Source organism: Scyliorhinus torazame, chromosome 13, assembly GCF_047496885.1.
Source record: "Scyliorhinus torazame isolate Kashiwa2021f chromosome 13, sScyTor2.1, whole genome shotgun sequence".
Classification (NCBI taxonomy): Eukaryota; Metazoa; Chordata; class Chondrichthyes; order Carcharhiniformes; family Scyliorhinidae; genus Scyliorhinus; species Scyliorhinus torazame.
The window spans coordinates 107,154,564-107,171,987 of NC_092719.1; the positions used below are offsets into that span (position 1 = coordinate 107,154,564).

The 17,424-nt window shown below is 48.3% G+C and overlaps 1 protein-coding gene across 1 annotated transcript in view; it reads left to right on the plus strand.

Moving 5' to 3' along the window:
* Nucleotides 1–17,424, plus strand: part of mst1 (macrophage stimulating 1) — a 261,194-nt gene that overhangs the window by 119,547 nt on the left and 124,223 nt on the right. Inside the window, exons 6-8 of the mRNA XM_072472033.1 lie at nucleotides 1,017–1,137; nucleotides 3,038–3,156; nucleotides 13,051–13,219. Of these exons, the coding sequence (XP_072328134.1) occupies nucleotides 1,017–1,137; nucleotides 3,038–3,156; nucleotides 13,051–13,219 (409 nt within the window). The remainder of the gene's footprint in view (nucleotides 1–1,016; nucleotides 1,138–3,037; nucleotides 3,157–13,050; nucleotides 13,220–17,424) is intronic.

Here is a 17,424-nt window from a genome sequence, read left to right on the forward strand (position 1 = left end):
ATTCAAGTCACTTCACTTCAGGAAGGATGTCAAGGTCTGAGGTGCAACTGGTACCGGGGATGAGGGCCTTCACTTATGTCGAGAGGTTCCACAGGCTGGGATTATTCTCTTCAATATTGTGAAGGCGAGAATAAGGAGAAATTATTTCTACAGATTTAAGTTGATTGCTGAAAGAAGAGACACTTAGGTGATGAATATTTATGATCGAGAATGGACTACGCTGAAGAGGCAGAGATTCATAGAAGTAAACTTGTTAAAGCGTGACTTTTATTCCAATTATATCTTGTAAAGAATGAGAAGGGAAAGGATTGTTTCCCAGACAACTCAGTTCTAGTAGTGACACTGTGTTGAGTGGCCATGGGACTCTGAAGACAGTGGACGGAATCTTACCAGAATTTGGCAAAGTGTCTGGTTCAGCCTGAAAACTGGTGTGTAACTCTCCAGTCGCACAGACCAGGGCACGTCGCTTTGGAGGGGGCGGAGCATCGCAAAAGCAGCGCCGCCCCCGATTTGGTTGGAAACGGGTATTCTCTGGCCGAACGCGATATCGGCGAACAGAGAACCCCACCCCAGTTTTCTCTCCAAATATTCAGCCTCTTAGAGAAAACAAAATGAGTGGGCATGGTTTACGCTGTCGCTCTGGCAGGGTGGGGTCTCATAGAGCCAGGAGCCAGCTCCACAGAGATCGGACTGCCATCTTTAAAGGGTGCCCCAGTCAGCACTGCAGCCTAACGGCCCCCAGCCCCAATCACGGAGGTGTGGGGGGCTCTCCAACCGCCCTCCCCCTAATAATCCTTGCTGGCATTCCCCCCGCATTCACCGTTGGCATTGCACCCCCGGCACCGATCGACACTGAAGTGCAAACAACCAAGTATAACCTTCAATAATGAACAAAGATGGATCTGCACTTGCTGATGAGATGGGGAGAGAGAATCACCATCACTCCTCAGCAAATAGGTTCACAGGAAAAGCTCCTGAAATCACCTGACATGCATCTCTCTGTTGTTTTTGCTCAGATGTATGTCTGTTGTGCAACGGTGAAGATTACAACGGCTTCGTAGATCGCACAGAAAGTGGGAGAGAGTGTCAGCGCTGGGACCTCAGTTATCCACACTCACACAAATACCAACCAGAGAAGTACGTAACTAATATCTCAAAGTTCAAAGCAAGCAGTACAAAATTATCACTGAAGCACCTGGATCCTGTCAACAAAGGATTCATTGGATCATAAGAGTGGACAAAATTGTTACATTCATCCATCGCGCAGCCACAGTGAAATGATATGAAATTAAATGAAAATGAAATGAAACGAAAATCGCTTATTATCACGAGTAGGCTTCAATGAAGTTACTGTGAAAAGCCCCTAGTCACCACATTCCAGCGCCTGTTCGGGGAGGCTGGTACGGGAATTGAACCGTGCTGCTGGCCTGCTTTAAAAGCCAGCGATTTAGCCCAGTGTGCTAAACCAGCCCCTTAGTGAACTGAACAGCACATATTAGCAAACTCCCGGTTTTGATCCATGTTCAATTCTGAGTGAATGTGGTGGCAGATTAGAAGTGGGACTATCTCAATGCTGTGACATAACAGCAGCAGTGCAGTAAGATGTACCCGAACGTAGTTCACTCCTGTCCATAGGATATGAGTCCTGCAATATTGGCAGGCTGGCACCTAATGGATGGTTCTGCCACTAATCGTCATCTCATCATGGAAGCTCCTGTCTTTCTGGTGCAACTGGAAATTAATGCTGCAGGATTCAATCCACCTCACCACGCCAATGTTTCCCGTGTGTGGACCCCCACATTTCTCTTCCAATCCATTCAATACTGTTTGAAAACCAGCTGTTATACCAGCAAAATAGCTCAATCGGTACAACAGCACGGTAGCACAGTGGTTAGCACAGTTATTTCACAGCTCCAGGGTCCCAGGTTCGATTCCCGACTTGGGTCACTGTCTGTGTGGCGTCTGCACACGTCTGCGTGGGTTTCCTCCGGGTGCTCCGGTTTCCTCCCACAGTCCAAAGATGTGCCGGTTAGATGGATTGGCCATGATAAATTGCTCTCAGTGTCCAAAATGGCTGGGTGGGGTTACTGGGTTACGGTATAGGGTGAAGGTGTGGGCTTGGGTAGGGTGCTCTTTCCAAGGGCCGGTGCAGACTCAATGGGCCGAATGGCCTCCATCTGCCCTGTAAATTCTATGAAATCCTGGAAGTATTGCCCCACATTGAGCCGAAGCTGAAAAATTGAATGTTTCTTATTTGGGTTGAGGATTTGGAACCAGGTCCAATCACAGCGGAGAACAAAGGAAAGTATGGGTGGTGAGGCCTATCAGAGACTCGTACCAGAACCCCTCCCAATAGGACTCCTTCAGGTCTTTCCATATCCATATGTAATGGCAGAGGCCATTTGTGGCCTGAATTTCCAGTCAATGTGCTTCCTGTCCATCACTGCTCAATGCTGTCATGGCAAAGGTGATGCCAGGTCCCAGGGGGTGCCAGTAACAGCTCAGAGGGCCCCCATGGAGGGAGAGAGCCCTGTAGTGGCCTCTTCTCCTTCCACAGCTCCACTCTTACCTCGCTTTTATCTCTGCTGAAGCCTACAAGGCAGCCAACCATTGAGGCATTAGTGCCCCTTTAGTTGCCTGGGATTAGGGCAAGGGAATTCTGTGAATGCAACCAGGACCTGCCAAATAAATTAATGGGAAGAGGGTTCAACATGTCAATCTTAGTGGCTCTTCCAGATTTATAGACACACTAGCATGTCAGAGTCCCAGGAGCATGTTCATTTTCCCACCGCATCAAGGTGCAGTCCCGAGGGAAAGCCCACACAATAGACTTTCATTCCACGATTCTGGGATGAATTTGAATCCAAGTAAAAGGCCAGGGTGCTAAACCATTGACCGCCCTCCCAGCCCTCCCCCATCCCAGCTTCCTAGCATCATGATTAAGATAAGGCATCTTTTTGTGTGACAGATTGGTCAGGCCTGGTACAATCCTAGTTTCTAATGCCATTATGGTTCCTCTCCCTTCTGACGGATCAAGATACCCCGAGAAGAACTTGGATGATAATTACTGTCGCAATCCTGATGGCTCCCTCCGGCCCTGGTGTCATACCGTTGACCCTAATGTGGAGCGTGAATACTGCAACATACAGAAATGTGGTAAGTGAAGCTACAGAAGGGAGGCTCACAATATAAAGTGAACCTTTTTTTACATATAAATCTTGGCAAGTATTGCAGCTTGTCCCCTTGGAGGTCATAACTCTCATGATGGTAGGACAACCGCAGCTCTTCTCTTCCTCATCAAAGTAACTATTCCTGATCATATATGATTAAATATTGGGTCTCGGGCTGGCTGTTTAGCCATGGAGGGCATTGCCGGGAAGTCTGGTCCAGTTTTCACATGGATGTTTTCCAGCAGGAAGTGCTGCATAACTTGATTGCTGGTTTGTGCAACTCATTGATACACTGGCCCATACTCATCATTTTTAGCAATTTGGATGCTAGTAACATGATGGTAGGGGGTCTTGTGGCGCAGTGGATAGCATCCCTGCCTCTGAGCCAGAAGCTCCAGGTTCAAGTCCCACCCCAGGTCTTGATGACCAAGGAAGGTGCATTCATAATGCCACCAGATAGGTGTAGCATCAACTTAGAACCATAGAATTCCTACAGTTCTAAAGAAGGCCCGATAGGGGGAAGACGACAGACTCAGTCATGCTTCCTGCCAACCTTAAAGAGTAGGGCAAACCTTAACAGAGCAGAAAGGACACTTCAAAAGCTCTGGTGTGGAAGATGGCACCGTCAGAGTAAATGTGTTGTCAACGGAAAGTTTGAGAAAAGGGAATAGAGCTCTTTCAGGGAGCCGGGTGTAGAGCAGAACAAATCCAATCTGGACATCAGTCAATTAGCAGCAAGATGTTGTCAACTGTGCTACCAAGTGACATTCCCTCATCAAAGAGCTGCCCACTGGTGCTCAGTTTAGGTTCTGCCAGGACCGCTCGGAGCCTTGGCCTAAAGGACATAGGACAATGTCCAGTTCAACAGAGTACTGCTTCTCCAGAATCACGAACGGGAATTTGACACAGTGGTGGAAGAAGTGCTATTCCGGTCTTTTACAAAACGAGGAGTGGTCCAAGGAAGGGAGCAGGAGGAAATGAGACATGAGAGCTGAGGTCGAGAAAATTAATTAGGTAAGTGGATAGGTGACTGGCTGGTGAGGATGAAGTTCTTTTTCTCTAAATTAGACAATGGTTTAATTTTTTTTTTGGAAAATATTTTTATTCTCCCCCTTTTTCACATTTTCTCCCAAATTTACACCCACCAACAATAAACAATAATCAGCAACAAATATGTCAATCCCCATTTCAATAACAAAGATCCCATCCTCCCACCAAACCCCAAACATTAGCCAGGATGTTCACACAAACAATTGACAAAAAGAAATCTAGAATCACCCACAGTCACCATTAACACACACAGCACCCCCTCTCCCCAACCCTCCCACCCTCCCCCCCCAACTAATGTTCGATGTTATCCAGTTCTTGAAAGTGCATAATGAGCAATGCCCATGAATTGTAGAACCCCTCCATCCTTCCCCTCAGTTCAAACTTAACCTTCTCAAGAGTCAAGAATTCCAACAGGCCCCCCTGCCACGCCAGGGCGCAGGGTGGAGAGGTTGCCCTCCAACCTATCAGGATCCGCCTTCGGGCGATCAACGAGGCGAAGGCTACAACATCTGCCTCCGCACCCGTTTCCAACTCCGGCTGGTCCGACACCCGAATACGGCCTCCCGGGGGCCCGGGTCCAGTTTCACGTGCATCACTTTAGAAATTACCCTAAAAACCTCCTTCCAGTAATCCTCTAGCTTTGGACAGGACCAAAACATATGATAGTGATTTTCTGCCCCCCCGCTCCCCCCAATGTTCACACACATCTTCTACCCCTTCAAAGAATCGGCTCATCCTCGTCCTCGTGAGGTGTGCTCTATATACCACCTTCAACTGTATCAGCCCCAACCTCACGCACAAGGTGGAGGCGTTCACTCTCTGGAGCACCTCACACCAGAACCCCTCCTCCATATCCTCTCCCAACTCTTCCTCCCATTTTGCTTTGATCCCTTCCAGTGGTGCCTTCTCCCCTTCCAAAATAGCTCTGTAAACCGCCGATACTACCCCCTTTTCCAGTCCTCCTGTCGTCAGCACCTCCTCCAGCAATGTGGAGTCCGGCTCCACAGGGAAGCTCTGTATCTCTTTTCTGGCAAAATCTCGAACCAGCATGGATCTAAACATTTCCCCCTGCTCCAGCCCATACTTCACTTCCAGCTCCTTCAATCCTGCAAACCGACCCCTAAGAAACAAATCTTTTAGTGTCTTAATCCCCTTCTCCTCCTATATCCAAAAATTTCCATACCACCTCCCTGGCTCAAATCTGTGGTACCCCCGAATCGGCATTTCCCTTAACCCTGCCCCCAACCCGAAGTGTTGGCGAAACTGCCTCCAAATTCTCAATGAAGCTATTATTACCGGACTCCCTGGGCGGGATTCTCCACCCCCACACCGAAGTGGCCGCGCCGTCGTGAACGCCGTTGAGGTTCACGACGGCGCAGAACGGCCCCGGTCCCGACCGATTCCGACCCTGACAATGGGCCAGTATCGGGGCCGCGTCATCCTCCCGCTCGAGGCCTTGTCGCCCGGGTAAAAGCGGCGCCGCATAGATGACGCGGCCAGCGCCGCATAACGGACGTCATCTGCGCATGCGCGGGTTGCCGTCCTGTCCAAATCCGCCCCGCAAGAAGATGGGGGACGGATCTTGCGGGGCCGCGGAAGGAAGGAGGTCCTCCTTCAGAGAGGACGGCCCGACGATGGGTGGGCACCGATCGCGGGCCACCCCACATTTAAGGTACCCCCTGGTGCAGGATCCCCCCCTCGCCCCCCCACAGGCCGCCCCCCCAGCGTTCACGCACCGCCCACGACTGTAGCGACCAGGTGTGGAAGGCGCTGGGGGGAACCCGCCGTTTTGGCCTGGCCGCTCGGCCCATCCGGGCCTCAGAATCGCGGGGGTGCCGGAGAATCGCCATTTTCGGTGTCTCCGGCGATTCTCCGGCCTGCGGCCCGCGAAACTCGACCGGGCCGTTCCCGCCGCTTGGGAGGGCATCGGACCGGCGTCCACAGAAATTTCGGCGCCCCAAGCGATTCTCCCAACCGGCGTGGGAGTGGAAAATCCCCCTGAGTATTTTCCCAGGGCCATCGGGAACGGCGCTGTTCAATCCTGCCTTCAATCATGATCCCCTATACAAACTCTCCTCAATTCTGACCCATTGGGAATCAGCCCCTCTGACCCAGCTCCGCACCTTCTCCACATTCGCCGCCCAGTAGTAATACATCAGGTTCGGAAGACCCAAACCCCCTGCCTGCCTTCCCCTCTGTAGCAGCACCTTTCGAACTCTGGCCACCTTCCCTCCCCATATGTACGAGGTAATCATTCCTTCAATCTCTCTGAAAAATGCCTTTGGCAGGAAAATCAAAAGGCATTGAAAAATAAACAAAAATCGCGGCAACACGTTCATTTTAATCGCCTGTACCCGACCCGCCAGTGACAGAGGGAGACCATCCCACCTTGCCAGATCAGCTTTCACTCTCCCCACCAACTAGAAATGTTGTACCTGCGGAGCCCCCCCCACTCCCGGGCAACCTGCACCCCCAGATACCTAAAGTGAGTCCCTGCCCTACGGAATGGCAGCCCTCCCACCCCTGCCCCCACCTCCGGCTGAGACACCACAAAATACTCATTCTTGTCGAGATTTAGTTTGTACCCCGAGAAAGACCCAAACACCCGAAGCAGCTCCAATATTCCCCCTATTGACACACTCGGTTCCGACATGTATAACAGCAACTCATCAGCATATAAGGACACCCTATGCTCTATCCCCCCCCCGCACTATTCCTTTCCATACCCCCGAACTTCTTAATGCGATGGTCAGCGGCTCAATCGCAAGTGCAAACAGCAGGGGGGACATAGGACATCCCTGCCTAGTCCCACGGTGGAGAGAAAAGTATCTCGAGCTGATGTTATTTGTGCGGACTCTCGCCCTCAGCTCCTTATATAGTAACTTTACCCAGTCCACAAATTTTGGTCCAATCCCAAACTGCTCCAGAACTGCCATCAAGTACCCCCATTCTACCCGGTCAAACGCCTTCTCAGCGTCCAATGCCACAGCCACCTCTGTTTCCTTCCCCTCTGCCAGTGCCATAACCACGTTCAATACCCTTCTAATGTTTGAAAAGAACTGCCTCCCTCTCATGAACCCTGTCTGATCTTCACCTATCACCTTCGGGAGGCACTCCTCCAGCCTACCTGCCAGTACCTTCGCCAATACTTTTGCGTCCACGTTTAAAAGTGATCTGGGCCTCTAATGAAATGAAAATGGCTTATTGTCACAAGTAGGCTTCAATGAAGTTACTGTGAAAAGCCCCTAGTCGCCACATTCCGGCGCCTGTTCGGGGAGGCTGTTACGGGAATTGAACCATGCTGCTGGCCTGCCTTGGTCTGCTTTCAAAGCCAGCGATTTAGCCCAGTGTGCTAAACCAGCCTCTTTCAAAGCCAGCGATTTAGCCCAGTGTGCTAAACAACCCCTTCGACCCACACTCCGTCAGGTACCTATTGTTTTTTAAAAAATATATTTTATTCAAGATTTTTTGGCCAAACATAACAGTACGTAGTGTTTCTTTTAAACAACAATAAAGCAATATAAATAACAGTGGCCAGTTTTAAACAAATAAATAAATAATATAGAAAAAGAAACAAAAACAAAACTAAATGGCAACTGCCTTGTCAAAAATAGATACTCTCCAAAGATACAATCCAACAGTCCAATATACATTACCTAAAACAAGTGCCTATACATATACAATAACATCCCTGAGAGTCCGTCCGATTCCTCCCCCCCCCCCCCCCCCCCCCCCCCCCCCCCCCGGTTGCTGCTGTTGTCTTCTTCTTTTCCATTCCCTCTATCTTTCTGTGAGGTAGTCGACGAACGGTTGCCACCGCCTGGTGAACCCTTGAGCCGAACCCCTTAATACGAACTTAATCCGTTCTAACTTTATAAACCCTGCCATGTCGTTTATCCAGGTCTCCACACCCGGGGGTTTGGCTTCTTTCCACATTAACAATATCCTGCGCCGGGCTACTAGGGACGCAAAGGCCAAAACATCAGCCTCTCTCGCCTCCTGCACTCCCGGCTCTTCTGCAACCCCGAATATAGCCAACCCCCAGCTTGGTTCGACCTGGACCCCCACCACCTTCGAAAGCACCTTTGCCACCCTCACCCAGAACCCCTGTAGTGCTGGGCATGACCAGAACATGTGGGTGTGATTCGCTGGGCTTCTCGAGCATCTCCCACACCTATCCTCTATCCCCAAAAATTTACTGAGCCGTGCTCCAGTCATATGCGCCCTGTGTAACACCTTAAATTGTATCAGGCTTAGCCTGGCACACGAGGACGATGAGTTTACCCTACGTAGGGCATCAGCCCACAGCCCCTCCTCAATCTCCTCCCCCAGCTCTTCTTCCCATTTCCCTTTCAGCTCATCTACCATGATCTCCCTCTCGTCCCTCATTTCCCTATATATGTCCGACACCTTACCATCCCCCACCCATGTCTCTGAAATCACTCTATCCTGCACCTCCTGCGTCGGGAGCTGCGGGAATTCCCTCACCTGTTGCCTCGCAAAAGCCCTCAGTTGCATATACCGAAATGCATTCCCTTGGGGCAACCCATATTTTTCCGTCAGCGCTCCCAGACTCGCAAACGTCCCATCTACGAACAGATCTCTCAATTGTGCTACCCCTGCTCTTTGCCATGCTCCAAATCCCCCATCCATTCTCCCCGGAACAAACCTATGGTTATTTCTTATCGGGGACCGCACCGAGGCTCCCGTCCTTCCCCTATGCCGTCTCCACTGCCCCAAAATTTTCAATGTAGCCACCACCACCGGGCTTGTGGTGTATTTCTTCGGTGAGAACGGCAACGGTGCCGTCACCATTGCTTGTAGGCTAGTCCCCCTGCAGGACGCCCTCTCTAATCTCTTCCACACCACTCCCTCCCCTTCTCCCATCCACTTACACACCATTGAAATATTGGCGGCCCAGTAGTACTCACTTAGGCTCGGTAGTGCCAGCCCCCCCCTGTCCCTACTACGCTGAAAAAATCCCCTCCTCACTCTCGGGGTCTTCCCAGCCCACACAAAACTCATAATACTCTTCTCGATTCTTTTGAAAAAAGCCTTCGTGACCACCACCGGGAGGCACTGAAACACAAAAAGGAATCTCGGGAGGACCAGCATTTTAACCGCCTGCACCCTACCTGCCAGTGACAGGGACACCATGTCCCATCTCTTAAAGTCCTCCTCCATCTGTTCCACCAACCGCATTAAATTAAGCCTATGTAATGTACCCCAATTCTTGGCTATCTGGATCCCCAAGTACCGGAAGTCCCTTGTTACCTACCTCAACGGTAAATCCTCTATTTCTCTGCTCTGCTCCCCTGGATGCACCACAAACAACTCACTTTTCCCCATGTTCAATTTATACCCTGAAAAATCCCCAAACTCCCCAAGTATCCGCATTATCTCTGGCATCCCCTCCGCCGGGTCCGCCACATATAACAACAAATCATCCGCATACAGAGATACCCGGTGTTCTTCTCCTCCCCTGAGTACTCCCCTCCACTTCCTGGAACCCCTCAATGCTATGGCCAGGGGCTCAATCGCCAGTGCAAACAATAACGGGGACAGAGGACATCCCTGCCTCGTCCCTCTATGGAGCCGAAAATAATCAGACCTCCGTCCATTCGTGACTACGCTCGCCATCAGGGCCCTATACAGCAACTGTACCCATCTGATATACCCATCTCCAAAGCCAAATATCCTCAGCACCTCCCACAAATAATCCCACTCCACTCTATCAAATGCTTTTTCGGCATCCATCGCCACCACTATCTCCGCTTCCCCCTCTGGTGGGGGCATCATCATTACCCCTAGCAGCCTCCGTATATTTGTATTCAGCTGTCTCCCCTTCACAAACCCAGTTTGGTCCTCATGAACCACCCCCGGGACACAATCCTCTATCCTCTGTGTAAAAAACTTGCCTCGTACATCTCCTCTAAACATTGCCCCTCGCATCTTAAACCTATGCCCCCTAGTAATTGACCCCTCTACCCTGGGAAAAAGTCTCTGACTATCCACTCTGTCTATGCCCCTCATAATTTTGTAGACCTCTATCAGGTCGCCCCTCAACCTCCTTCGTTACAGTGAGAACAAACCGAGTTTATTCAACCGCTCCTCATAGCTAATGCCCTCCATACCAGGCAACATTCTGGTAAATCTCTTCTGCACCCTCTCTAAAGCTGCCACATCCTTCTGGTAGTGTGGCGACCAGAATTGAACATTGTACTCCAAGTGTTGGCTAACTAAGGTTCGAACTAAGGTAGAGACTTTCTTGGGCTTTCTTGATTGGTGCATCAACATGAGCGGAACAGGATCACGGTTGGTGATGGTGACCCCCAGGAACTTAAAGCTATCGACCATCTCCACTTCGGAGCTATTGATGCAGGAGGGGGGGTGGGGTTCGTGCTACGCTTCCTTGGTCTTTCCGACATTTAGAGAGAGGTAGTTTTCGATACATCATGCAACCAAGTGATTTATCTCCCTTCTGTAGTCTGATTCGTTGTTGTTTGAGATACGGCCCACCACAGTCGTATCATCCTCAAACATATCGATTGAGTTGGAGTTAAATCAGTCATATGAGCTGAAGTGCAAATTGGAGAGACACAGACAAAAAAGGGAGGGGCAGGAATTTCTGGACGTTTTTTGCCAGAATACAGTCACACCCCAGAGAAAAACACAGGTCCAGGAAAAGGAGAATGCGATTGAAAAAAGAGTTGATAATGAGAATTTAGGAAGGTTTTGAAGGAGGCCCCACAGGCACCTGTCCTGACAAGGAAAAGACTGTTGTTATGGGTCAGGGTTTAGAGAACCCCAAAGTGTATCATGGAGTTCACCTGACCCACAACTTTTACTAGATTGTGGTATGGGGAGCACACGGCCCACTCTACAGGTGTGGTACAGCAGAAATGGACCAGTGGTTTTTTAAAACAAAACACTGTTTATTCTATGAACTCAAGTTAACCTTTTTAAAACAAACAGTGAACATCTCAGCAACCAGTAATTCAAATACACCCCCCAAAGAATACAACACTAAGTAATCTGTATGCTGTCCTTTTACCATCCAAAAGACTTAACAAACCTCCAAACAGGAACACATCAGGGTTTACAGTCAAGACTGAAAACATTTATACTTCTTCTGAATTCACCAAATGATCCATAGATAGTCTTTGGATAGCAGAGATCAGCAGCAGTGCAGCTCACTTTTAACTTCAGATTCAGCTCACTGAAAAACACAGACACACCCAAGCTCTTTCTCAAACTGAAACTAAAAAGCAGAAGTGGAGCTCAGCTCCACCCATACTGTGACATCACTCCAGTAACATGAGCAGCTCCATTTCTTAAACACCCATTTCTTAAAGGATACTCTCACATGACACTGTAGAGATGACAATTACAATGAAGGCCAAGGCATCGTGGTTCAGAAGGCTGTCCAAGGCTAGAAAAAGCAGAACAAGAATGTAGCAGTGGGGGATGAACCCAAGGTCCTTCCTGTGGAAGGATTGCTTGGTGTCAGCAAGGGGATGGTGATTTTGGACAGACAAAGTGAATTTGGAGGAAAAGAGAGAGGGGGTCAGAAGAGAATGAAGAGGGAAAATGATGTGGAGAAGGTCTGACATTCAAGAGCACTTGATGTTTTGGAGTTTTGAAAGGCAGACGACAATTGAAACGTCAGATGAGACAAAGGTTGAAGGGAAACCTTGGACCAGGGCAGCTCTGAAATGAAGTTTAGTGATGCATTTGAGAGAGCTGGTGAGGGTGTGTACAGGGATGCACGACGGAATGGGTTGAGGAAGGAGTATGACAGAGACATGTGATCATGGGTACCAACTGAAACAGGAAGATTTGAGTCAGAATGCAGATAAAATGAATGGAAGCTGGAGTGCGTTGTCGAGAAAATGCAACCTTGCCAAGTACAATATCAAATCTAAATGATGGAAAGAAAGATGAACTGTGTTTTAAAAATATGCAAACCAAAGACATACCCTCAGTGTGAACAACCTCGAAAGACAAGATTTCAATGTGTATTCTAGAGGAACCTATTCTCTTGGCTTGATGTGTCCCCAATTCATTGAATTAAAGTTTTGATTTGTTCCATAAAAACCAGCCAGGGTGGCACAGTGGTTAGCACTGCAGCCTCACAGCACCAGGGTCCCGGGTTCAATTCCAGCCTTGGGTGACTGTTTGTGTGGAGTTTTCACCTTCTCCCATTGTCTGCGTGACTTTACTCGGGATGCTCCGGTTTCCTTCCAGAGTCCGAAGATGTGCAGATAAGGTGGATTGGCCACGCTAAATAGCCCCTTAGCATCAAATGGTTAGGTGGGGTTACAGGATTGGGGGAGGCAGGGTGTGGGTGTTAGAGGAGTGGACCTATATTAGGGTTATCATTTGGAGGGTCCATCCAGACTCAATGGTCCGAATGTCTCCTTCTGCCCTCTCGGGATTCTATGGGAAGATTTGATGTGCGATTCAGCGGCCCATGCTAGGTGCAATGGGTGAATTGCAGGACAGACCCAAATTGGGCTCCACACCCGGTGCTGGGCTGATCGCGAGTCACCCGACTCGCTCCGCCCGGTGCAATCTGCCAGGGGTGCCAGGCTGGCACTGTCGGCGTTGGCTGAATCGCGTCCTTGAAATCCAATGTGGACTCAGTCCCAAGGTTTTGGGGCACTGCGCTGTCAGAGGAGAAGGGGCAGTTAATTAAACCTAAAACAAATTACTCCAGGTGCTGTCAGTCAGAAGCAAGGCTTCATCTGGTCTTGTTTGTGAATAACCAGATAATCTTTGCTCACGGTTAACGTTTTTTTTTGTTTGTGCTTTTTCTTTGGTCCAATAGCAGGGCAACACAAGCTGAAAGAGGTGGAGATCACCAAACCATGTTTCAAACATAATGGGGTGGGATACAGAGGGACCGTGGCCCAGACCTCAGCCGGCAACACCTGTCAACGTTGGGATCAGCAACACCCACATGCACACGAGTTCACACCGGAAAACTATCCATGCAAGTATGCAACTATGCCAGCCTTGAACTATTACTGACCAGTGTCATTTGAAGTAAAAAGCAACCACTGAACATTGGCAAAGACAAAATGGTACAGATGTTGGAGATCTGAAATATAAGCATGAAAGGGAGAAAATACACAGCAGGGCAGGCAGCATCTGTACAGAGGCCAATGCCTTTCACCAGAAGTGGGCATTGTCAGAGATTAAACAACTGTGACAGACATACAGAGCTAGAGAAAAGGTCAGACAAGCACCTACAAGAAGTCCTCCTATTTTCCTCAATCGAGGAAATTGGCCGCACTCCAAATTTCCCATCCTGCCCATGATGATGCTCATTGCTGGCGTGACCCGAAAATACCAGCCTGTGTTCAACAGATTATCCCACATCCTTGCCACTACCTCCACTGAGACGCCAACACCAAACACATCTTCCCACCAATTTCAGCATTCCGAAGGGACTGTCCCGTTGGCTGTCACTCTGCATTATCTCTCTGTTTCCGTTATCTCGCATTATCTGTTATCTCTCTCTATTCATTAATGGTCCCTCTAACCATGAGCTATCTCTTGCCCCATCTCGATTAATTGTCTCTCTCTATCCATTAACTGTCTTTCTCTCTGTTAACCATGAACTGTCTCTGTGCATTAATTCTCTCTCTCTCTCCATTAACCGTCTCCCTCTCCCCATTAACCATCCCTCTTGCCCCACTAACTGTCTCCCTATCTCTCCATTAACTGCCCCTTTATCCATTAACTATGTTGAATCCGCGATAGGCAGAATTGTCGAAAACCCGAACCGAGTAAGATTCAGACAACAAAATACAAGTTAACCTAAACAGTTAATTTATTTTACTTGCAACAAGGGGAAACCGCAACTAAGCAAGGGTTAGGGCGAGAATCCAAAGTACAACAGTCCTCCTGGGACATTTATTTATTTTGTTTTTTTTAATTTGTTTTTATTCAAAAATTTTCAGTAATTTTTACAAGCCACTACAAAAAGAAAACAATAAAAAGAAAACATAACAATTAAACAAAAAATAACTTAACCCTTTAACAAATTAACAATTTAACAAAATAAGGTAGGGTATCTGCCCTCTACAAGTGAAGTCAGTCCACCACCCCCCCTTCCCCCCACCCTCCCTCTGGTTTGCTGCTGCTGCTGACCTCCACCTAACGTTCCGCGAGAAAGTCAAGGAACGGTTGCCACCGCCTGGAGAACCCCTGCAAGGACCTTCGCAAGGCAAACTTTATCCTCTCCAACCTGAGAAACCCCGCCATGTCACTGACCCAAGCCTCTACACTTGGGGGCTTTGCGTCCCCCACGTTAACAAGAGCCTTCTCCGGGCTACCAAGGAGGCAAAGGCCAGAACTCCGGCCTCTTTCGGCTCCTGCACTCCCGGATCGTCTGATACCCCAAATATCGCTATCCTCCAGCTCGGTTTCACCCGAGTGTCCAAGACCTTGGACATAGCCTTCGCGAAGCCTTTCCAAAATCCTGTTAGTGCCGGGCATGCCCAGAACATATGGGTATGGTTCGCTGGGCTCGGAGCATCTCACACACCTGTCCTCCACCCCAAAGAACTTACTCATTCTCGCCTCTGTCATATGCGCCCGATGCAACACTTTAAACTGAATCAGGCTAAGCCTGGCGCAAGATGAGGAGGAAATGACCCTGCCCAGGGCGTCAGCCCACAGGCCCTCATCCAGCTCCTCACCCAGCTCCTCCTCCCACTTGCCCTTCAGCTCTTCCATCAAGGCCTCCTCCGCGTCCTGCAGCTCCTGGTATATGTCCGATACCTTGCTGTCCCCTACCCACACATCCAAGACCGCCCTGTCCTGTATCTCCTGGGACATTTATACACTGGAGTAAACAAGTGCCACATGACTTTGAATCTTGGTGCCTAAAAAACACCTTACTCAGCTTAAAATCCTAAAAGACCTTATTTAATTTAAAATCGTAACACCTTACAGTGCCAGGATGCACTCAAGCTGTATCGATAATGTATCAATACATGCCTATGGGTGTGTGTGACAATGTGTGGAAACAGATGTCGAAACAGCACGGTAGCATAGTGGTTAGCGCAATTGCTTCACAGCTCCAGGGCCCCAGGTTCGATTCCCGGCTGGGTCACGGTCTGTGCGGAGTCTGCACGTTCTCCCCGTGTGTGCGTGGGTTTCCTCCGGATGCTCCGGTTCCTCCCACAGTCCAAAGATGTGCAGGTTAGGTGGATTGGCCATGATAAATTGCCCTTAGTGACCAAAATTGCCCTTAGTGTTAGTTGGGTGGGGTTACTGGGTTTAACTGTCTCTCTCTCCATTAACTGTCTCTCTCTCCGTTAACTGTCTCTCTCTGCACCAACTGTCTCTCTCTCCATTAATTGTCTCTCCATCAACTGTATCTCTTCATTAACTGTCTCTCCATTAACTGCCTCTCAATCAACGGTCTGTCTCTCCATTAACTGTCTCTCTCTCCATTAACTGTCTCTCTCTGCATCAACTGTCTCTCTCTCCATTAACTGTCTCTCTCTCCATCAACTGTATCTCTTCATTAATTGTTTCTCTTCATTAACTGTCTCTCCATTAACTGTCTCTCTCTCCATTAACTGTCACTCTCTGCACCAACTGTCTCTCTCTCCATTAACTGTCTCTCTCTCCATCAACTGTATCTCTTCATTAACTGTCTCTCCATTAACTGTCTCTCTCTCCATTAACTGTCTCTCTCTCTCCATTAACTGTCTCTCTCTCCATTAATTGTCTCTCCATTAACTGTCTCTCTCTCCATTAACTGTCTCTCTCTCCATCAACTGTATCTCTTCATTAACTGTCTCTCCATTAACTGTCTCTCTCTCCATTAACTGTCTCTCTCTGCATCAACTGTCTCTCTCTCCATTAACTGTCTATCTCTCCATTAACTGTCTCTCTCTCCATTAACTGTCTCTCTCTCCATCAACTGTATCTCTTCATTAACTGTCTCTCCATTAACTGTCTCTCTCTCCATTAACTGTCTCTCTCTCTCCATTAACTGTCTCTCTCTCCATTAATTGTCTCTCCATCAACTGTCTCTCTCTCCATTAACTGTCTCTCTCTCCATTAACTGTCTCTCTCTCCATTAACTGTCTCTCTCTCCATCAACTGTCTCTCTCTCCATTAACTGTCTCTCTCTCCATCAACTGTCTCTCTCTTCATTAATTGTTTCTCTTCATTAACTGTCTCTCCATTAACTGTCTCTCTCTCCATTAACTGTCTCTCTCTCCATTAACTGTCTCTCTCTTCATTAATTGTTTCTCTTCATTAACTGTCTCTCCATTAACTGTCTCTCTCTCCATTAACTGTCTCTCTCTCCATTAACTGTCTCTCTCTTCATTAATTGTTTCTCTTCATTAACTGTCTCTCTCTCCATTAACTGTCTCTCTCTGCATCAACTGTCTCTCTCTCCATTAACTGTCTCTCTCTCCATTAACTGTCTCTCTCTCCATCAACTGTATCTCTTCATTAACTGTCTCTCCATTAACTGTCTCTCTCTCCATTAACTGTCTCTCTCTCCATTAACTGTCTCTCTCTCCATCAACTGTATCTCTTCATTAACTGTCTCTCCATTAACTGTCTCTCTCTTCATTAATTGTTTCTCTTCATTAACTGTCTTTCTCTCCATTAACTGTCTCTCTCTCCATTAACTGTCTCTCTCTCTCCATTAACTGTCTCTCTCTCCATTAACTGTCTCTCTCACCATTAACTGTCTCTCTCTTCATTAATTGTTTCTCTTCATTAACTGTCTCTCCATTAACTGTCTCTCTCTCCATTAACTGTCTCTCTCTCTCCATTAACTGTCTCTCTCTCCATTAACTGTCTCTCTCTCTCCATTAACTGTCTCTCTCTTCATTAATTGTTTCTCTTCATTAACTGTCTCTCCATTAACTGTCTCTCTCTGCACCAACTGTCTCTCTCTCCATTAACTGTCTCTCTCTCCATTAACTGTCTCTCTCTCCATTAACTGTCTCTCTCTCCATCAACTGTATCTCTTCATTAACTGTCTCTCCATTAACTGCCTCTCCATTAACTGTCTCTCTCTCCATTAACTGTCCCTCTCTCTCCATCAACTGTATCTCTTCATTAACTGTCTCTTCATTAACTGTATCTCTCCATTAACTGTCTCTCTCTCCATTAACTGTCTCTCTCTTTCTTTCAACTGTCTCTCTCTACATTAACTGTC